The sequence below is a fragment of the Trichosurus vulpecula genome, chromosome 2, assembly GCF_011100635.1.
Source record: "Trichosurus vulpecula isolate mTriVul1 chromosome 2, mTriVul1.pri, whole genome shotgun sequence".
In the NCBI taxonomy this organism is placed as follows: Eukaryota; Metazoa; Chordata; class Mammalia; order Diprotodontia; family Phalangeridae; genus Trichosurus; species Trichosurus vulpecula.
The window spans coordinates 31,920,091-31,942,171 of record NC_050574.1 but is presented as its reverse complement, the minus strand read 5'-3'; the positions used below and the strand labels follow the sequence as shown (position 1 = coordinate 31,942,171).

At 47.1% G+C, this 22,081-nt stretch overlaps 1 protein-coding gene across 1 annotated transcript in view; it reads right to left on the bottom strand.

The window, feature by feature from the left end:
- Window positions 1–237: 237 nt before the first annotated feature.
- CFAP74 (cilia and flagella associated protein 74) overlaps window positions 238–22,081 on the bottom strand; it is a 116,913-nt gene continuing 95,069 nt past the window's right edge. Inside the window, exons 27-38 of the mRNA XM_036746930.1 lie at window positions 16,037–16,170; window positions 13,650–13,784; window positions 12,804–12,913; window positions 12,487–12,542; window positions 11,432–11,551; window positions 10,335–10,490; window positions 6,994–7,123; window positions 6,024–6,178; window positions 4,419–4,554; window positions 3,705–3,829; window positions 2,314–2,448; window positions 238–360 (exon numbers count right to left, since the gene is read on the bottom strand). Coding sequence (XP_036602825.1) covers window positions 238–360; window positions 2,314–2,448; window positions 3,705–3,829; window positions 4,419–4,554; window positions 6,024–6,178; window positions 6,994–7,123; window positions 10,335–10,490; window positions 11,432–11,551; window positions 12,487–12,542; window positions 12,804–12,913; window positions 13,650–13,784; window positions 16,037–16,170 — 1,515 coding nt within the window. The remainder of the gene's footprint in view (window positions 361–2,313; window positions 2,449–3,704; window positions 3,830–4,418; window positions 4,555–6,023; window positions 6,179–6,993; window positions 7,124–10,334; window positions 10,491–11,431; window positions 11,552–12,486; window positions 12,543–12,803; window positions 12,914–13,649; window positions 13,785–16,036; window positions 16,171–22,081) is intronic.

Genomic DNA, 22,081 nt, shown 5'->3' with positions numbered 1-22,081 from the left:
TTTTCTGGACCACAGCTCCTGATCTAAGGCCTATGTTCTTTTGTTGGCATCAAAGGTTACATATGTCACAAGAACTAATTGTAGGAGGAATCCCAGTGGCAGCTAAGTCTATCAAGGGCGGGTCCAGGGTCCAGGGTCCCTCCAGGCACACTCCTGGCTGAGGCAGGGTCCTCCTACCTTGTTGGACACCAATGACCTTGGGTGGGGGAAATCATCGCGGTATCTGCACCTACGTTCCTATTTGGGTGAAGTGCCCAGAATCCACTCTGATACCACATGGGCGATGAAGACGAGCCTATAGGTCTCCTTCACATCTCCCCGGAGTGTCAGGAAGGTGGTGACCACAAGTGGTTGATCAGGCTGCAATAAAGGTAGTGAGAACTAAATTTAGACTTTGACTCTGGGGGGTGCAGCAGCTTGGGCTGAAGGGCTGAAAGGGCATTCTTTCAATAAGGGAAATCTTTTAGAATTTACATTAGGGGAGGTGGTAGAGCAGAGGACAGGGAGTGCTATGGAAAAAACCATCTTCAGCCCTACACCTAGCACAGTGGTGGGATTTAGCCTTTTCACACCGGTTCTTCGGTACCTAATTTTACGTTGAGTTTGGTGACCAGGTTGTTAGTGGTGGCGGTACCTCGGCTTGGTTCTGTGGAGAGCCAGTTGTTAACTTGTTTGAATCCCACCACTGCCTAAGCAGTGCCAAATTCTAGGTGGTGCTGCTGTTTGTTTTTTTCCAGCTGTGCCCCTCTGCCCCTTCCTGCCCTTCCCCAATCCTCTTTTCCAAACGGACTTGGGTTCTGGCATGCTGGAATCAGGATCTGGCCTCCATTTGTCCTGTAGGTTTCAGTTTGGGGTATGAGAGCATTCCCAAAGCAGGACAGATCACCATCAATGTGGATGGGCTGAGGGGATGCCTCCCCTGCATCAGCTGGAGTGTGCTCAGGTACCAGCAGCTTGACAGGCAGAATTAGGAAGGCCAGTCTGATGCCAACACTGATCCTGCCCCACTCTGCCCCATAGACAGTAGTTTAAAGCTACTTAAAAATTTTTTGGATTCATATGTTAATTTAGACACTTTATTAGCTGTAAGCCTCAGTTAACTTAACCTGAGCCCTGTTTCCTTATCTGAAACATAGGGATTTAAAATTCTTGAATGATTGATCAGCCTCATGGGGTAGCTATGGTTTTCTGAACCTTAAAGCAGTATAGGAATGTGGATTGTTTGTGGTTATCATCATCATTATTAGATCCCAGGTCCAGAGCTAATGGCCTTGAAGGCTGTCGATTCCAAGTGTCTCATTTATAGATTAGGAGTCTGAGGCCCAAGTCTGACAGGTCCCATAGGAGGTAAGGTGTGAAACTAGGACTTGGCCAGTTCTTTTCACACCATCACACTTCCTTGGAGATTTCCCTTTCAGCTGGTTCAACCTGTACAATGTAGTTATAGGATTTGTTTTCTTGGCCTTATGCAATATGGTGAATTATTCTACGGCCTGAGTCTAGGTGTCAGCACAGGGCACTCTGGGCATAGACCAGATGCTCCATAAACATGTTGTTTCAACATCAGAGTCCAGCCTGAGAACCTCTGGCATCAGCTCCTTGTATAATGACCACTCAATGCGGCCTGGCTTTCTGAACCAGTTACCAGGGTCTTTTGTGTCTAAAAGGAGAGCTGTGCTTATATTCTGAACTGAGTTCAAATAGGGCAAAGGCCGCTTCAGATCTGGCTCCAGAAGCCAGCAGGGAGAAAAAAGGGGAAGGGGGAGAAGAGAGAGAAGGGAAGGGGGGAGAGGAAGGGAGGAGAAAAGAAGAGGGGAGGGGAAGGAAAGATGGAAGGAGTGAAGAGGAAGGAAGAGAGAAGGAAAGGGGAAGGAAATAGGGGAGCTGAAGAGAGGATGGGAGGAGGAGGGGAGGAGAAGAGGGGAGAGAAGAGAGGAGGGAATGGAGAAGAAAAAGAGGGAAGGAGAGGTAGAAAGAGTGGGAAGAGGAGAGGAGGGGAAGGAGGAGGAAGAGGGGAGAAGAGGAAAGAAGGGGGAGGGAGAGGAAAAAGGAATGAGGGGAGAAAAGAGAAGGGAAGAGAGGAGGGAAGAGAAGAAAGGAGGTGAGAGGAGGAGAGAAGAGGGGAGGAGTGGGGCATGGAGGGAAAGGAAGGAGAGAAGAAAAGAGGAGGGAAGGGGAGGAGGGAACGAAAGGAGAGGAGCTGCCCTGACTGGCTCGTAGATAAATATAGAAACCCCTTCTGGGTACAACGTGCTTAGGAATGAAAGTAGCCCAGCCCTGGCAGCAGGTCAGACAATGACTACAGCCACATACATCGAAATCAGCCGTAGGCACCCAGGACACAGTGATGGTCTTGGTCTGGCCACGCTCCACAGCTCCTCTGAAGGGTTCCACCGTGAAGCCTTTATGCTGAAGGAGGTGGATGTTGTCCAGGCTGAAGTCAATACTCTATGGAAGCAAGGAGAGCTCTTGTCCCTAGGGAATGGCCTTTGGCTCCAATTCTCTCCGCCTCTCCTTCCCTTTTTTCCTTCTCCTCCATTCTCACCTCCTCTCTTCTCTCCCCTCTTCTCCTCCTCTCTTCCTTCCATCCTCTCTTCACTCATCCCCAGGGGGAGATGCTTGTCCTTCAGGGTTGGCCCTCGTCCCTAGGGGAGCACTGTGACTTGCCAGTGCTGCCCCCCTCCCATCCTGTGGTGCTGGGGTGGGGGCTCAGACCCTGGGCTTGGAGAGCAGATGCAGTTTTCCTCACTTGGGCCCAATAGTCAGTGTAACCCCCTGAAGCCCCTCTCCCTCCATCTGTTTTCTGCAGTCCCTTCCTCTTCCCAGGCTTTTATGTTCAGGGGTTTCCATGGGTTCAGCCAGCTCTGTTCAATCCATAATAACCCAGCACCTGCATGGTGTAAGGCCCAGGTTGTTCTGGAGATATAAGGTCAAAACTCATGACAGTTGCTGCCCTCTGAAGGCTTCTGCTTTACCAGAGTGAGACAGCAGGAGCGCAGGTCTATAGAGTACTGGGCAGGGAGTGAGGGCCCAAACCAAGGGCTCCAGGAAAGTGGGGAGGGGAAAGGAGCACTAACACGGAGAGGGAGCAGTGACATGGGGGAGAGCACTGACTAGGGGGAGCACTGACATGGGAGAGGGAGCACTGACATGGGAGAGGGAGCACTGACATGGGAGAGGGAGCACTAAAATGGAGGAGGGTTATCCAGGAAGGTCTCACAGAGAGGCTGTACCTATCGACTGGAAGGAGAATGGGGTGATGAGGCCCAGGCCCAGGGACACAAGTCCTGCTCTGGGATTGGGGCATGGCCTATCTTTTTCTTAGGGGATGAGGGACCAGGCCAAGTGCTCAGCATCAGAGCTGAACTCTCGTGTGGAGTGTGTGTATGTGTGTTTGTGTGTGTCTTTTGTCTAAAGCATGTGGGCAGTTTGGGGGAAAATCTGTACAACAGGGGCTCTTAACTGGGTTCTGTGAATCTGTACGGGGAAAGAGGGGTGTCTGTATTTTCACCCACCTAAAATGAGTATTTCCTTCAATTATGAATGTAGGCAACACAACATGAGAAAGGGTCTGTGGGCATCACCAGACTGTCCTTGGGGAGGGGGGATTGAATTTACTCAGTGACAGCCTGTCACTTTATGGAAAGGCTTGGTGGGGGAAGGTGAGCCTGGGCTGCCATGGAGCTCTGGGGTGGCCACATTACCTTCTTCAGAGTGGGCTGAGAGGTTCGGATACATCCTACTTGTAGTTCACGGGTGGCAGGAGTGGATGCGGAATCCAGCTGGATGTACTCAAGAGTCAGGATAATTGCCTTCATCTCTTCTGCATCTAGGTGGGGGTAGAATGGCCTGGTCACCTGGTCTCTCCTTAAATCCGGTGTATGGAGGGCTTCCTTACCCCCTACCTATTGGGTAGGTGGGCTTGGGCAATGAGGGAGGAGGATAGATATAGCAGGGCCAACTTAGCAAGATTCTGCCCCCTTGCCCTTGCCCCCAGCCCCTTTCTTCTCCCTAAATCAGAAGTCTGGGAAAGTGGCTGGGAAACCTTCCAAGATTTGGCAGGGGGCAGGGAGCCAGAGAGAAGGAAACCTGAGGCCGCCTTGGTGGTTTAGAAGTGTTTACCAGAGCACATTATTTCCTGCTACTGGCAGAATGGGGGATGGGATCTGGCAAAATTTGACCCTGAGCCCAAGGGCCTGGGGTAGGCTGGGCAGAAGTGGGAGCAGGATGGGGTGGGGGAGAGTCCAAGGGGTGCATCATCCCTGGGTTCCCAGAGCCCTGGGAGGGCCAGGCTCCAAAGGGCAGCCAGCTTCCCCCAGGCCTGGACCTGGGCTTGCCCATCCACTGTGCCGAAGGTTCAGGCTCAGCCCGGACCAGGCTGGGGCTCGGTTCCCACCAACAGCTGCATGGGCGCTCACCTTCTTTTTGGTCTTCCTCAGTCATAGACTTGATTACAGCCAGGGACTCTACGGTCACATCCAGAGGGTCCCCTCCTTCCACAAACATCATGTGTTCTCTTGCGGCCCCTTTCAAGAGGATCTGATGGGACATTCTCTGGGACGAGATAAAGGACCATGGGTGGCTCCTGTCACTGATGTGCCCCCACTCTCAACCACCCCCTCTCCCCACTCAGAGGGCTTATGGGTGTCAATGAAAAGCTGTCACAGTCCACATAGGCAGCACCTGGCAGGACAGGGCAGGGCTGTTTCCCTGGGAGAGGCCTAAACCTGGCCCATGTTGGAAAGCAGATATTCATGGACCTCACATTCTCCCAGTGGGGTCTATGGAAAAGCAATCTGGCTCCTATGTGTGTCCCCAAAGAAAGCTAGGCCTGGGCGGGGGGGTGGAGGCAGTGCGGAGAACCAACAGGGAAACTCTCAGAGACACCAGTGGATGGTGGATCCAAGAGATGGGAAGAAGGGAGAGAGAAGGGGAGCCAGGGAAACAACGTGATTACAGAAGGGCAAAAGGCAGGGCAGAATTCAGGTTGCTGCTAGCAGGTGATGAAGGCCTAAGGAAAGAGCATTCATGAAGGGACAGAAGACGGCACTGCTGCCCTGTGGTTTCTAGGGGGTGTGTGGTGGGTGATGGGGAGTGTGCAGGGTTCCAAAATCCAGGTGAGGTTGGTTCCCTATTGGGGGAAGGGGAAGAGGAAGAGGAAGACTGGAGTTCCACTGAAGGCCAATCAAGGCTGTTTGGGGCCCTCCAATCATGTGTTTCCATGGCCCCAGTCCCACGGGCTGTCATATTTGCTTGGGTCTCTGCTCTTGGTGGATGGGACCCTTTGGAGTCCAGGCAAGCTGGTAGTCCAAGGGCCTGCTCCCAAGGGTCCACACTGTCGCCAGCTCTTCTCTAACACTCAGAGGTTTGCAAAGCACATTAATATAGAATCTTGTTTGGTTCTCATGGCAGCCCTGTAAAGTAGGCACTTATATAAGCCCCACTTTACAGCTAGAGAAACTGAGGCTGAGGGAATGACTTGCCTCTAGCCATATAGCTCAAAAGCATATGAAATAGCATTTGAACTCAGGTCTTTCTGACCCCAGCTAAAGTGCTCTGTCCACGGCACTATTAGTTGCAACGAACTACATAATCTGACTGACCTAGTGACCAAGTGATGAAGTCACTGACCCAGTAAGCAAAGACAATGCCCCTATGGAGGAACCTGCTTTACTGGTCATCTGAGTGAGGAGGGAGCCCATGGATGCTGCTTTACTTGGCCCATGGTCTCCACATTCTTAGCTGCCCGTGCACCAGGCATGGTGATCATCATTGCATCAGTCAAGACCGAGCAGTGGCAGCTGGGTGCCCAAGCCTCAGATGCTCAACTTCAAGCAGGCCCTGGTGCCCTGGCTCTTCCTTTTAAAGCCAAGAAGACCAAGGCCAGATGGTTGACTCTCCTCTTTCTAGTTTCCCTCTTGGTAAGTCGGGCTCAGCCCTACCAGTGGGGGACACTGGCCCTTGCTGTACTGGGGAAGCCATTGGGGAAACAGAGCAGCCATTGAGGCTGCTGGGCACTGTACCTTATTGAACAGCATCACCTGCATCCTGTCGGAAAAGTAGAGGCTCTCATGGTCCGGGCTGAAGGTCAAAGTGAAGTCCTGAGTCTTCCCTGGCTCAATGACTCCATCTACTGGGGAGACGCTGAACACGCTACGGCCGTTGTAGTTCTGGGTGCCTGCCGGGACGGGGACAGGGACAGGGGGTATCACATTGGAGTACCTGCACGAAAACCCACTCAGAGGGAATGCCATTTTTCTACTGGTATTTCTGTTCAGAGTTTATCAACCATGATGGTTCAGTGGCTAGGTCCGTTTGCTACTCATTTCCAGTTCCATGGAAGAACATGATTGGAGAGCCTACTTTTGTTCTCAGGGAATCCAACTGGTCGATTCATCTTTCATCAAATTATAATAGGGAGAAGCAATTCCTGCCCAGCTTTAAACTTTACATCTCGTAGGGTTGAAGCTTTAGAGATAGAGGAGCCCTTAGAGAACATCTAGTCCAATCTCTTTTCATTTTTCAGAGGGAGCACCTGAGTCCTAGAGAGTTTGCATGTTTCACCAAGGTCTTGCAAGTGGTAAGGGGTACATTGGAACCAAGGTCCCCTAGATGCTAACTAACTCCAGGGCTCTCTCCACTAGACCGGACTAGACTGGGTAGGCTGCCTCAGAGCAGAGATGGAAGGAGACCTAGAGATCAGGTAGTCCAATCTTTCTTTTTTCCAAAGAAGAAACAGTTATCTAAAGGGAAATGAATTTGCCCAAGATTATGTGTCCAGTTAGTGTCAGGGCCTGGACTAGGACCCAGATTGACTGGATCTCTCTGCTCTAGGGCTCATTTCCACCCCCCAACCCCGACTCCTCCATTGCCTTCTCAGGCAGGATTTCCAAATTTGTCCAAACTTTCCCATCCTGTAAACAACTGATTCTTAAAGAGATGGAGGGTGGGGGGGAGGGTGCTCCTGGAGGTATTGCTTGAGTCAATATTTACCAATGATATTGGTCCTTCTTTCTGAGTTATTGACAAAACCCGGCATCTCCAGCTGTTCCTTATTTCTCATCAGGGAGAGGCTCTCCAGAAAGATGGAATATTTGATTGGGAGTGTCGAGCTATTCTGAAGCTTTAAGAAAGCAGAAATTAGATTCAATTCCTCCACATGCTTGGGTCACAAAGCAGGGCAGAAGCCCCCAGGAAAGTCATCCATCATCTCTAAATGACTGTCAGGGCAGAAGGAACAACTGGGAGAATCTCTGTTCCTCTGGCTGGCCCCATGGAGAAGCAGGAGGCTAGGGGGATGTCTAGGTGACATTTGTGAATGATTAAAACATTTTGAGGGTTTTACTTTTTTTTTTTTTGCAGAGTAAAGCTGCTGTGCCAGCCATATCCGATACCATGCATTCTTGGATAGACTATCGTCTAAAAATATTTCAGTCTTATTGCTTCTCCCACCATCTGGAATCTCCTTCCCTTCCATCAAAGCAACCAGATATCTACAGATCGAAAATCTAGCTGGGTCAATTCCATGCTGCAAGGTCATGTTTATGCTAGAGAATAAAATACTGCAGCCTAAAACACTGGGCAGAGCTCTCTCTGGGAGGACAACTGCCAGCACTATTCATTTAAACACTTAGCGAGCACCAAATGTGTGTATAACATACCTACCTTTGAGGTGCTTACAAGCCAGTACAGGGGCCACATTTATGTTTATGAAACAGTTCAAAAATTTTACACAGCTACTGCACCTCCTCCTTCCTCAGTGATTTCATCTGCTTTTATTATTTCTATGTAGATGACTCCCAAACTCTATGTATATATACACATATACATGTATGACACATGTATGTATCGATATCTCTAACTTTTCTATCCATTGCTATTATCTATCTCCATCTCTATCTATCTGCTTATCTGATTGTCTAAATACCTATCCACTCACCTATCTCTATCATCCATCTATCTATCCCTATATCCATCCATCCATCTCTCTCTCTCTCTCTCCCCCCACTGAACTCTAGTCCTGAATCTCCAATGAGATTTAGCATTAAAAATGTCAGCATTGCAAACCCAACCCACCCAAAGTGGAATTCATCATTTTCCATATACCTGACCCTTCTCCAAGCCTCTCTTTTCCTGTTGCAGGCACCAAATTTACCACAACAGTCAGCCTTGACTCTCCCTTCCTTCACATACCTAGTCACCAGTTGCCATGTTCTGTTGATACTGTCTCCACAAGTCTCAAACCTCTTCCTTTCTCTACACTGACATGACCACCATCCTAGTCCAGAACCTCCTAAGTCCTTGCCTGGGCTATCGGAAATAGCCTCCTAACTGATTTTTGTTTCTAGTTAATTCCCTTGACATTTCTTTCCCATGTTGTTTTTCAGTTGTTTCTGACTCTTCATGACCCCATTTGGGGTTTTCTTGGTAAAGATATTGGAGTGGTTTGCCATTAGATGAGGAAACTGAGGCCAACAGGGTGAAGTGACTTGCCCAGGGTCACCCAACTAGTAAGTACCTGAGGCCAGATGTCGTTGAACTCAGGAAGATGAGTCTTCCTGACTCCAGGCCTGGCACTCCATCCACTGCGCCACCTAGTTGCCCCATACAGTTGCCAAAATAATCTGTTTAAGGCGCATATTTGACAATGTCATTCCCATTCTCAAAATTTTTGACGGCTCCCTATTGTCCCCTGGATGCAGTGTAAACCAATTGAAGGCTCTGCACAACTTGGCTCTGCCCTTTTTTTTCTCTCTTCTTACTCTTGTTCATATTAGGTACTCCTATATTCCAGCCAAATTGGCTGACCTGCTGATTCCTGAATTTGGAATTCCAGCTCCTGTTTCTGTGCATTCGCACAAGCTTCCCTCCATTTTGGGAATTCCTGCACTCTCTTCTCCTCTGTCTGTGAGAATGTTTAGCTTTCTTTGAGGTTCAGCTTGGGGACCATCCCCTAAGGAAAGTCTTTCTGGATCTTCCAGTTGCTAGTGGTCTTTCCTGCCTCAAATTACCTTGAGTTATGTGTACATAGATGTACATATATATACACAATATGTATGTATGTATATAGATATGTGTGTGTGTGTGTGCGTGCGCGCGCTTGTTTGTGGTCTTTCCCTCTTTAGGGCAGGGACTTTCCTTTTTGTGTTTGTATATTCAAATCCTCGTTGATTTGAATTATTTGTTGAATTAAATCCCTTGTTTTAAGGATCACCAAGTACCAAAATTAAACAGTACTAAAATAAATGATATAGAGAAGGAAGAGATTCTTCTGGGGTTTTCTTTCCCTCCCCACTCCCCACCATGAAAAAAGCAATATGGCAGACTCCACCACTTGGATGACCTGGGAGTGACCAGCTGCCTCTCCCTTCTGGTAGGACAGAAGACTACCAACCCTTAGCAGCCATTCTTCCATGATCTCCTCCAGACCCACAAAGACTGTGTGATCTGACCTAGCTATGCACCTTAAGGACCTCTGGGCCCGGCCAGCCACCTTTGTTCTGAACCCTTAGGCCTTCTATGCCTGGTCATGCTGCTTGTCCTGAAGGCCAACTCTCCTCTATGTGTTGTCTCCTCCAATTACAGTGTAAGCATCTCAACAGTAAGAATAGTCTGGTTTTTCTTCTTCTATTTGTATTGTATGTATTAGCAAATAGCAACTTAAAAGAAAGCTTAATAAATGGTTTTCATTTGTTCATCAGAGAAGGCTTCCTGGTGGAGGTGAGGCAGCTGGGTCTTGAAGGATGGAAAGGTGGAGAAGAGGAGCCTGGCACTTTGAGGTACCAAGGAAAGATCCCAGACAATAGAGTTGGCTTCTATCTTCTTCCCCCAAGCTCTTCTCTCTAAGGAACGCTTACAGCATTGGCTTTTTAAAAATTTTTATTTTTTTATTATAATATATATATATGTGTATATATATATAATTATGTATAATATATATTTATAATAATATATATTATATTTCAATATAATTGGCTTCCTTTGGAATTCTATGTGTTTTATGCACTTGAAACGATTACTCTGTGATGGGATCCATAAGTTTCACCAGACTGTCCAGGGGGTCCATGACCCCTCAAGAAGCCATTAAGAACCCTGGGTTTAGAGTGTAAATTCTTGGGAATACTGAAGACCACTCTTGTTTTGTTTTTGATACAGTAGTCCCTACAACCTGGGCACAGGGATGGGTTCACGTCCTGAGGACAAGATCAATAAACGTTCAGATTTGTTGGTTGGCACCTTCTGAAGACTTAGGAAGACTCATCAGACTATGGCTGGCCCTAAAGAGGCTTACAATTCAGAGGGAATTCAAAGTACTGGAGCGATAGCTCACTTACTTTAAACGTCGATGTGGCAGTTTCTCCAACAATAACATATCCCATATTCAGGACATCTCCTTCGATGGAGCAGGTAATTGTGGATGCCACACCTTTGCCCACCATGGTCAGGGTGAGGGTCCCTTTCTTTGACATGATGTCCAGGGTTTCCAAGAACTAAAAAAAAGGGGGGGATATTAGTAGGCAGAGAAGGTATGCGCAGAAAAGGAAGGAAGGCATCAGCTTAGTTGAGAACTAAGATAGCTTCCAGTGTTAAATTTTGGAATCTTAGGTTTGAAATTAAAATAAATATAAAGAAAGTTTAAAAGAAAATGGCTTGCTTCGAATTCTTTTCAGTCATCGAATAATATAATGTCAGTGCTGGGAGTACCCCCTAAGCTCGATCAGCCCCACTCTCTTATTTGATATGTAATAGGAATCCGGTCCATCGAGTCGGAATGCCCTGGCTACATATGATGGGGTAACATCACCCAGAGGGGTGAGAGCAATTCAGTGATGAGCCATCAGTGCTAATTAATCCACACCATATTCCTTAGGGGAGGGAAGAGGGGGAAGGAGAGGCCACACAGATCAACAAAAGTCCTTAGCCCACTACCATCCTGGCAAGAGTTCCCACATCAGTCCCAGCCCCACCTCTAGGTGCAGAAGCTTAGCAGAAATGACCTGGGGCCAGTGCTGCAAGAAGAGATTTTTCCATGAAAACCCAACCTGAGGAATGGATAAGGCATGAGAGAAAACTCACAATCTACTTCTTGGAGACCCATAGACTTCCTCTAGTTTCTGGGATTTTGACAAAAGCTTCCTTTCCTTTCTGGGCTGGCCCACATGTCTCCCCTGGCAGCAGGAGCACGGGGTTTCTAGAGGCCAGTACCAATCAAAAGGTCCCAGCATGAATTCATTTACTCTTTTCTCCCTGAAAAAGGACCAGACTCTGCAATCTTCCAGCAAAATGGGGTTGTCCTCTTCCCCACGAAAGGGGCAGCTGTCTTACTGCCTGATATTTCTTTTTATTTCCAAATGAGACATGAGCACCGAGACTTTATCTGCATACAGACTAAAGGTCAGTGTGGATTTCTCCCTTGACCGCAAGAACTTACCGTGTTACTCTCGCGGGGAGAGAATGATACGGCAACGACTTCGCTTTCTTTAGATTGAAGGCCACGACAAGGACATAGCAGTATAAAGGGGCCATAGGGATTCAGTATCGAAAACTCCAGCTGGGGAGAGACCAGTCAAGGAGACATCATCATCATAATAATAGTAATAATGACGATGATGATGGTAGTGAGGAGGAGGAAGAGGAGGAAGATGGCAGCCAGCATTCAGATAGAGCTTGGAGGTCCATGAAGCGCTTTACATGTTATTTGATCACCACAGCCCTGGGAGGTAGGTTCAGATGGGAGGGCGGAGGGAATGAGCATTTATATAGTGCCTGCTATTGTGCTAAGCACTTTTATAAATATTATCTCATGTGTTTCTCACAACAACCCTGAGAGGTAGATGCTATCATTGCATTTTACAGATGAGGACACTGAGGGGTGGAATAAGCATTTATACAGGGCCTACCATGTGCCAATTACTGTACTGAGTTATTTTGCAAATATTCTCTTGTTTGATCCTCACAATGACCCTGAGAGGTAGGTATTATCACCCTCATTTTACAGGTGAGAAAACTGAGGCAAACAGAAGTTAAGTGATTTGCCCAGGGTCACACAGCTAGTCAGTATTTGAGGCTGGATTTGAACTCAGGTCTTCCTGACTCCAGGTCCAGCTGTCCATCCACTTTATTGCCAGCACCTAGTACCTTAGGGGCTTTAGCCCAACGACGAAGCAGAAAATAATGGACGCTTCCAATTCCTAACAGGTCCACAGGCCTCTTGTGGCTTAATGCTTTCGAAGAAAAAAAGTTCACAGCCAAGGGAAGGAAGATCCTAGATTTAGAGCAGTGGTCAGGTCCTCCAGCCCCCTCGTTTGACAGAGGGAAAAACAGGAGTGGAGAAGGTGGGAGACGTCCCCAGTCACCTGGGTAGCTAACTGGCAGAGGAAGGGTTTGAACCTACTTCCCAAAAGCCTTTCTTAAAGAGATAAAGAAGGCAGTTTGGCTGCTGGACCATGTTGGGAACACCCAAGCAGGAGTTCTGTGGAAGGATACATCCAGGTATTCTGAGCTGACATTCTGGAGTGTGATCCTTTTGATCCCCCTGTGCCCTGAAACAAACAAACACAAATCAAACACTGTGATCTCTATCTGAGGTCTGGGGAGTACGGGACCTGTGGGCCAAGTCAAGTCAACAAAAATTTACTAAGCACCCACTGTCTGCCAGTTGGGAGTGATTATTAGCAAAGCTTGACTAGAAGAGGGATTAGAAATTTGTCAATGCAAAAGATTTGTTGGGGGAAGCAGACTGGGGGAGGGTGGGGAATGGGGGGAGATCATAAGGAAGTGAGAGTGGCAGTGTCAGATCTTACCGACTGCAATGTCTCCAAAGTTGAACACGGTTTTCCCATTGTCTGAAGCAACCACGATAGAGGGAGCCACCGTTGGACAGTATAGTTCCAGGTACAGTGTGTTATAAGGACTAGGATGTTGAGGAGAGGGAGGGGGGAGAGAGAGAGAGAGAGAGAGAGAGAGAGAGAGAGAGAGAGAGAGAGAGAGAGAGAGAGAGAGAGAGAGAGAAGGAGGGAGGGAGGGAGGGAGGGAGAGAGAGAGAACAAAATTTTACCCAGGAGGAGAAATAGCACACTTACGATCAAATTTTCTATTAGGAATGGAGACAAGGCTTGGAGGTGTGTGCTTGGGGAAGGGATGGGGGATTTAGGCTGGAAAGAAGATGCTCATTAGTGGGAAATGTGACGGTCATTGGGAGCAGAACTGGAGTCACTGTCTCCTCACTGCTGTTCCCAAGGCAAAGTGCCATCTAGATGGTCTCCTAGAAGCCCAGGGTTCTGGGTAGCCTTTGATTAGCCAGGCCGCTGAGGGAACACTGACGTCAGTCCATTTGGAGGTAGGACACTAGAGGTAGGAGAAGCAGGATCCTAGCAGTCTCATGAAACCCAGAAGACCAAATCTCTTTTGGACAGAATTTCTCATGCCCTGTGTGGATGGCCAGTTGATCTTCCCCCATGAGGTCTCTTGGACATTAGGAGGGCAATCATGACCACCCTTAGAGTAAGGGACCACACAAGAAAAATTAGAAAGTATTTGGGGCATTTTCCACATGACTATTTTCTGCCAGCCCCTCAGCTTTGCCTGGACATCCCTTAAGTTTGTAAGAATGACTGGGCACCCCACACTGCACGGGCAGGATTTCCTACCTGAAATTCATTGGTACCATTTCTTTCTTGTCTTTAATGTCTCCACTGGCAATGACACATGGTATGACATATTTACGAAACTGTTTTTGGAAATCTCTAGTCAAGGTGGCTTTTGCAATCAGGTATTCTTCTGAACTAGAACAAAACAATCCAGGCATTTTAGGTAGTCCATAGCAGTCCCTCAGAATGTACCCCGTAATTGCATGCATTCAGAGAGCCCTTGGCCTAGGGGCATCAGCACCGGAACCTGGCAGGGGATGGGCCACCTTTGTTTATCTTCACTGCCTCTGGTGCTCATGAAAATGGAGTGAACATGGGCTGTGGTGTCCCTTTATTAATGCTCATTCCAGGTCATGATAGAGGGGAAAAAAGGTAGGGAGAGGGGTGTGGGGTGGGGGGGGAGGGGAAAGAGAGTCTGTTATGTACATGGTGATATTTCAACCAACTTGATCACAAAATGTCTGGGTGGGGGGTGGGGATCTACTAGTTTGTGATGACCATTTAGAAGATTGTCCACTGGAGACAATAGGGAGTCTTTGGAGATTTTTGGGCAGGGGAATGTCATGATTTGGCCTGAGGAAGTTTTATTTTGGTAGCTCTGCAGAGCATGAATTGCATGGGGCAGAGAGTGAATTAGGCTACTACTATAGTCCGGGGGGAGATGGTGAAGGGTTGAAATAGAGGGTTGAGTAGAGAGAATGAGATCAATGAGAAAGATGCTGTGGGAGTACAACTGAAAAGATTTGGTTAGGGGAGGGTGAGGGAAAAGGGAAGAGTCCAGGATGGCTTCAAGGGTCCTGGCATGATGAGTCTACATTTCAGTGACTATTCTTAAATTTGGGTCCTTTTTGCTGGGTTGTCTTGGTCACAGCTTCTCGATGAAGTGGAATGGCTCCATCCTGGGTCTTTGTTTCTTGATCATTAACTATGTGCTGACCCATCAATATGGCAGGGGTTATGTTCCCAGACAGCCATGTCGACCTGGCCAGTGTGGATGTAGATAAGGGGGTTCTTTGGGCAGGTGGTTCCTTTGAGAAGTGGACAAAGACATCTTTCCGTGTCGCCAGTGACTTTTAGTTTTCCATAGCTCAAGTATAAAGAGGAGAAGCTTTCCCACAAAGTCATTTTGGGCCTTTTAGCCCAAAGTTTTGCAGAGGCCAAAATTGGACATGATGTCACTTCACTCTCTGTCTCCCTTATGAATAACTTGGTCTATGGAAGGAGTCAGAGAGGGAAAGAGCAGTAATGTGGCATGAAATTTTGGCTCCTGTGCTCCCTTTGGGCTCAAAGGCTCACACTGCCTTTTGGGGACCACATGTGAAATATATGATCATCCATGATGGGTTCATAAACCAATAAACAAAATAACAACCATCATCTCAATACAGCTGGTTCCTTGGTCTATATATCTGGCTCTAGTGTCTCTCCTGAGCTTCAGTCTTCTATCACCAACTGTTTCCTGGACATTTTAGATAATCTTTTTCAGCTGGGGGAAGGGTACACCTTAACTGGGCAATGGGAAGCTGAAAGTCAATGGCGACACATGAGTGTATGATGTGATTCATTCTTGGGGTGTGTGCCACTGACAAACTTCAGCAGATGTTGGGTATATGGAATCCAGTCCTGGGTCTACAATATTCTAATATGATATTTCCAGGGAAATTTTCATTGCCTCCTCCTTGAAGCATTCTTTCAGTTCCAGGGTCAGTCAGGTTCCTCAGCATTCTTTCTCCAGTGTAGAGTTCAGTATGGCGAAAAACACGCTGATGTCATTGGCTGGGGTGCTGAATGTGGAGTCAGGGATACTTGGGTTCGAATCCTACCTCAGATACTTATTAGCTGGGTGAACCTGGGCAAGTCACTTGGCATTTCTGACTTTGTTTTCCCCATGTGTAAAATGAGGAGGTTGGATTCTGTGATTTCAGAAATCCCGTCCAGCTCTAAATCTCATATCCTCTGAACCTCTGAGGGCCCTCCCGATTCGAAATTCTGGGATATTATGAACTGAGAGCTTCAGAAACAACTTTTGATAAAAGGCTATCTCTTTCTGAGATGGAAGAATGAAAAACTATGGCATAATTAGTAGCCTAATAGTATAGAGTTCAATCTGCTTCTTTCGCCACTAAGCCAATGGGAACCGTCATTAATTACCATCATACATTATCACAAGGGTTGCCTGGCACCGAGGAGCTCTTAGATCACTAGCAAGTACCATGCTCTTTTCTCAAAATGACCCAAACCTGGAACCCAGCTGCGATCTGAGAGGGAAGGAACGGTGGGTTCAATTTTATATCTGTTGCCATGGCACCCAGAACAACGCCTTGCTCTAACATCTGTTGAATAAACATCTGTTGGATTAAATGGAAATCACACCATGGGTAACTTACTCCGTGGTTATTTTCGCTGGTTTGTGGCGTTCCTTCTTGAGAGGAGAGCGGGGCTTCAGCCACCTGACAGCTGCCTTGAGGGGAGCAGCCGGCATAAATTTCCCCCCTTTCTTTGGGGGTGACTCCTTTTTAGGCTACAAGCAGAGAAGACAATAAAGAAAAGCCCACCTTTTTTTTTCCAGCTCAGGCATCTAACTGCACTGTAACAGATATCAGGTTCTGTTCTGGGTTCTGTTCGTAGTTAGAGGAAGAACAAATGGAAAGGGGCTTTGAAGGTGAAAGGCAAGGGACCGAGAGGGGGAGGTTGGAAGCCACCACAGCCCAAAAGAGGAGGATGGAGCCAGTTAACAAAGAGGCTCCAGAAGCTTTCTAGAGGGTCCCTCGAAAGTCCCCAACTCTAGGCAGCTAGGTAGAGCATTGGCCCTCGAGTCAGGAGGACCCCAAGTTCAAATCTGATCCCAAAGACTTAATAACTGTGTGACCCTTAATCACTTAACCCTGATTGCCTCAAAAAAATAAGTTTTTTTAAAAAAAGTCCCCAAATCCGGAAATGTCCTGACCCATATGGGCCAGTCTCATTCCAGGCTGAAAAATTCAATGATCAATTAGCCTCTTTAATTGCAAAGACATTGAATATTTACACCCAGAAGTCTTATAGGTTGGGATCCCGTAGAGTGTTTATCTGTTACAGGACAGTTAGTTGCCTGGGCTGGAAAAAAAATTAACGAGTTGTCATTCAGTTGTAACTGACTCTTGTGACCCCATTTGGAGGTTTTCTTGGCAGAGATACTCTAGGGCTTTTGCCATTTCCTTTTCCAGATGACGAAACTGAGGCCAAGAGGGTTAGGTGACTTGCCCAGGGTCACACAGCTAGTAAGTGTCTGAGGCTGGATTTGAACTCAGGACACTTCCTGATTCTAGGCCTGACACTCTATCCACTGTGCCATGTAGCTGCCCTTAATTATCAACAAGAAAGAACTCATAATGCATTAATGTGACTCCTGCACCACCCCCTCAAAAAAATTTTGGTTCTTTGCTTGCTTACACTTCTAAGTCAATAGGAACCACTCATTGCAAACGCACATTAAAAAGTTGCTCAGCACCAACAAGCACTCAGATTGCTAATCAGCCTTGGAGCTCTTCTCCTTAAAATGATCCTAACTGGAAACCCAGATGCAAAGGGAAAACCCTGCCCAAGACAACCCTTGGTCATGAGAATTACTGAAGTGATGCTTGTTATCTCTTGAACAAGGTACTAAGATAAATCACACACAGCCACAGCTGGCCTGGTTTCCAGCAGCTAAATCCGTGGTGCCTTTTAGTGTTGATTCCACCAGGACATTCAAAACCTAAGTGGGATCAGGGCAGGCACAGTGTGTAAAACACCTTCTATCCAGGGAAACCTCCTCACTTCTCTTCCACTCATTTGAAATATGCGATTATTTACATAGGCTTTGCAAACAAAGAGGGCAAATGGTAGTATGGGTTCATCTGTTGCCTGATCTCAATACCCAGGAACAAGCTCTCTCCGAGCCACAGTCCCACGTCATCAATTACCCATTGGACATTTCTAATACTGGCTCCTCAAACTTGTGTTCAAAACAGAAATCATCCTTTCCTCCTTCCTCTCCCCCAATCTGTCTATGGTCCTCATTTCCCCTTTCTGCTAAGGGTACCGTTGGTTTTTTAAGGCACGTAAGTTCCCAGACTCGAAGTGATCATCGATTCTTCCCTCTCCACAGCCCCAAAGTTCCAATTGGCTTTGAAGTCTTGTCAATTTTGCCTCTGCAACATCTCCTAGATTTGTCCCCTTCGCTCCACACAAGACCAGCTCTCTAGTTCAAGTGCACGGCATTTCTTGTCCAGACTATTATGATAGCCTCTTGATTGGTCTCCATGCCCCAAGTCCATCTCCTCACCAACCTACTCTCTCTCCACAAATGCCAAAATGATACTCTTTAATCATGGGTCGGCTCATCTAACTCCTGGGCTCCCAAAGTCCTGCTGGCTCTCTATTGCTTCTAGGATCAAATGCTTTTCTGGTGGGCATTTAAAACCCTTGAAGATCTGATTCTGCTCTACCTTTCCAGGCTTATTACAGATTATTATTCCAGGCTTCCTTATGCACTTCATGTTTTAGCCAAACTGGTCTTCTTGCTGTACCTCACAGACAACATATAATCTCCTCCCTCTGTACCTTTGCATTGGCAGTGCCCCATGCCTGAATGCAGTCATTCCTTCCATGCCACGTGGTATAATGGGGGAAGGGGAGGGGGAGAGTTATCTTTATCTTCACCAAACCACTTGATGTAATCATAGAAAGTAAGAGTTAGTGTTTTAAATGAAATGCAAAGACATTCCTATTATAACCTTACAAAGTAGGAAGCATTTCCCTGATGGAAGGGTCATCATTGCCTGGCTATGATCCTGGTAGTCTTTAAAAAGTGAAGCTTGCCAGCCTTGGATGGTCAAAGGAGTGGATTTCTCTCCCCTTATTGCCTCCATCAGCCATGGGGTCTCAAAGCAGAACAACCCTTTTAGCAGAAGAAGGGGCCATATTCATCAGGGAGGGAGGAGAGACAGAGAAAAGGAGAGGAAGAGGGAGAGGAGAGAAAGAGAAGAGAGAGACACAGAGAGAAAGATGGAGAAAGAGGGGGGAAGGAAGAGAGAGAGAAAGGAGAGAAAGAGAGGAAGAAGAGGAAGAGGAAGAGGGAGGAGGGAGAGCAGGGGGAGAGAGGTGGGAAAAGAGAAAGGAGAGACAGAGATATAGGGAGACAGAGAAAGAGAGAGAGAGAGAGAAAGAGAGAAAAAAGAGGAGAGAGAGAAAAGGAGAGAGAAAAAGGGAGAGAGAGGAAGAGAGAAAAGACAGAGACAGACAGAGTCATACAAAGAGAGAGAGAGAGGGAGGGAGGGATGGAGGGAGAGTGTCAATGGAGTCATGTGACTCCAAGGTGTGTGATCCCCAGCAGCAGAGAAGAGAGCAGTAGAAGGAGGAGTTAGGCCTGTAAGGAGGGAAGAGCAGGCCCAGGAAGCCCAGCTGAGTGACAGGTCTAGCAGAGATGTATTCTCAGTGGGGAGCAGCTTTAAGATGCTCCAAGAGAAAGGACCCACGAAACCACTCCTCCTAGCGTCACGCATTCTTTACATGCATCTCACTTCCACTGGACTCTTAAGTTTGTGCCCACCCTTCCCACTGACACTGTGCATTTGTAGGAGAGCATGCCCCAGGTTTATTGGGGAATGTTTGGTGGCTACTATCCTTATTATGTCTTTGCTTTAAGCTAATTGGGTCTATGGGCTATCAAAGGTCAGGGACTTGCGAGCTATAATACTTTTAGAAATGTGAGCTCACAGGCAGCTAGGTGGCACAGCAGATAGAGCACTGGCTCTGGAGTCAGAAGGACCTGAGTTCAAGTCTTCCCTGGTTGTGTGATCCTGGGCAAGTCACTTAACCCTGATTGCCCCCTCCCTCCAAAAAAAAAAAAAAGAGAAAGAAAGAAAGAAGAAATTTGAGCTCAAGAGTGCCTTTGAACCTGAGGTTAGTGGTCACTTTCTGGGGGATTCAGTTCACAAGGGGAGGTTGGGGGAGATATCCCAGAGGGTGTGTTACATCAGATCCTCTAATCCCTTTCAAAGCTCAGGTCAAGAGCCACCTCCCGCACAAATCTGGCTGGTGCCCCCATCTCTCGATTCCTTTGTACTGATCTGTATACTTTGTACATACTTTATAATTTCTTAAAATGTGTTTCACCCTATTGAAAGTAACCTCCTTGAGGGTAGGGACTTCCATTTTTTTCTTTGTTATTTTCAGTGCCTGGCTCACAGCAGGAACTGAATAAATACTTATTGACTGATTTAGATACAGCTTTCTGTGGCTCCCTATTGCCCAAAGCTTAAACTAGAAAAATTCTCAGCCTAGCATTCAGGGCTTTCCACAACCTGGCACCCTGCCAGCTTTATTAGATTATATACTACATATTATATTATATTACTATGTACTATGTATAAAGTATATAATATATACATTGTATTAGATATAATATATACATACTATATATCATATAGTATGCTGACGTCAGCATAACTGGACTCCTAGCTAGTCTCAAACTTGACGTGCAGTCTCCTTGCATTTCCATGGGACATGGCTTATACCTGAAATATCTTCTCTTTATTCCTGGGTATAAGAATCTCCCTCTTCCTTCAAGGCAGGGCTCAGAGGTCCCCTTAGCCTGTGAAACCTTCTCTAATTCCCTGAGATTAAAGTGATTTTCCCTTCTCCAATTATACTGTAGAACATTGTTTGGACCTTTCCTTTAGCCCCCTCAGACGGTCCTGTGTGCGTATGTGTGTGTGTTTGTGTGTGTGTGCATGTATACGTGTATGTACTCGTGTGTGTGCATGTATACGTGTATGTACGCAAGCGCCTGTGTGTGTGTGTGTGTGTGTGTGTGTGTGTGTGTGTGTGTGTGTGTGGAGGGAGGAAGGATTCAGAGGGGGTCGGATAGGAGAGACTCTAAAAACCTTCCTAGAAACAGGGAAGGAAGCAGGAGGGGAGACAGTAAATGATGTTTATTGTTGTTCAGTCGTTTTCGACTCTTCTTCGTGATCCCTTGGACTTGTCCATGGGGTTTTCTTTGCAAAGACATTGGAATGGTTTGTCCTTTCCTTCTTCAGACTGTCTCCATTTTATAGAAGAGGAACTATAGGGGTTAAGTGACTTGCCCAGGGTCACACAGCTAGGGAATGTCTGAGGCTGGATTTGAAATTGGTCTTCCTGATTCCAAGCCCAGTGCTCTATGCGTCATGGAGCCACCACGGTCAGGTACCAGCCAGTTCTGGCCCCTTTCTGCCACATGCAATAAAGCTCCAAGATCACCTATTATGCCTAAATCTCTGGGTATCCGAGGAAGAAACCTGAGGAAGTGATTGAAGAAGACAAGGAGTAAAGGCACAGGCAAAGTATAAGGAGAGGGATTTCTATAATTGAACATTTCATTTCATCCTCTAGATCGGCGGAAGAACTGGGAACCAGGAGCAAATACTGCTTGAAAAGCCTCAGCCTATGAACCTTGCTGAAGAGCTGGGTGCCCCCTAGTGGTCAGTGGGATATTGTAGCCTCTTTTAAAAAGTGGTTATGGAGATACACTCAGCCCCAGACTGGGAGAAACAGCTTTGGTGAAGTGCCTGCTGGTGGCTAATTCAGATATTACACTCTGAGTTCATTCAAGCGGCTAGCTTTCTTCTCTCTCTCTCTCTCTCTCTCTCTCTCTCTCTCTCTCCCTCCCTCCCTCCCTCCCCCCTCCCTCCTTCCTTTCCTCTCTCCCTCCCTCCCTTCCTTCCTTCCTTCTTTCCTTCCTTCCTTCCTTCCTTCTCTCCTTCCTTCCCTCCCTCCTTCTTTCCTTCCTCCCTCCCTCCTATCCTTCATTCTTTCCTTCCTCCCTCCCTCCTTCCTTCCTTCTCCTTCCTTCCTTCCTTCCTTCCTTCCTTCCTTCCTTCCCTCCCTCCTTCTTTCCCTCCCTCCTTCCTTCTTTCATTCCTCCCTCCCTTCCTTCATTCTTTCCTTCCTTCCTCTCTCCCTTCCTTCCTCCATCCCTCCCTTCCTTCCTTCCTTCCTTCCTTCCTTCCTTCCTTCCTTCCTTCATTCCTTCTTTCCTTCCCTTTCCTCCTTTAGACTGAGCATTTGTAGGCACTCTGCTAAGCACCAAGGATACAAATATGAACAAAAAAGAAAAAGCCCTCCCCTCAAGGACCTTACATTTAGTCAGTCAATAAACATTTATTAAGCACCTACAAGAATAAGCAAAAGCCAAGTCTCAGCCCTCCAGGAGCTCCCAGAGGTGCAGAAACAAGTGGTCACAGAGGTAAGATGTGAGCATTAGTAGCATTGGAGACAATTTCCTGAATGTGGGGATCCCACATTCCCACAGTGAAATAGTCATTTATCATTCTGAACGATAATAATAATATGTGCTAGTATATATAATACACTAGTATACTAGTGTGTGTATGTATGTGTATCTCTCTATATGTACATACACACATACA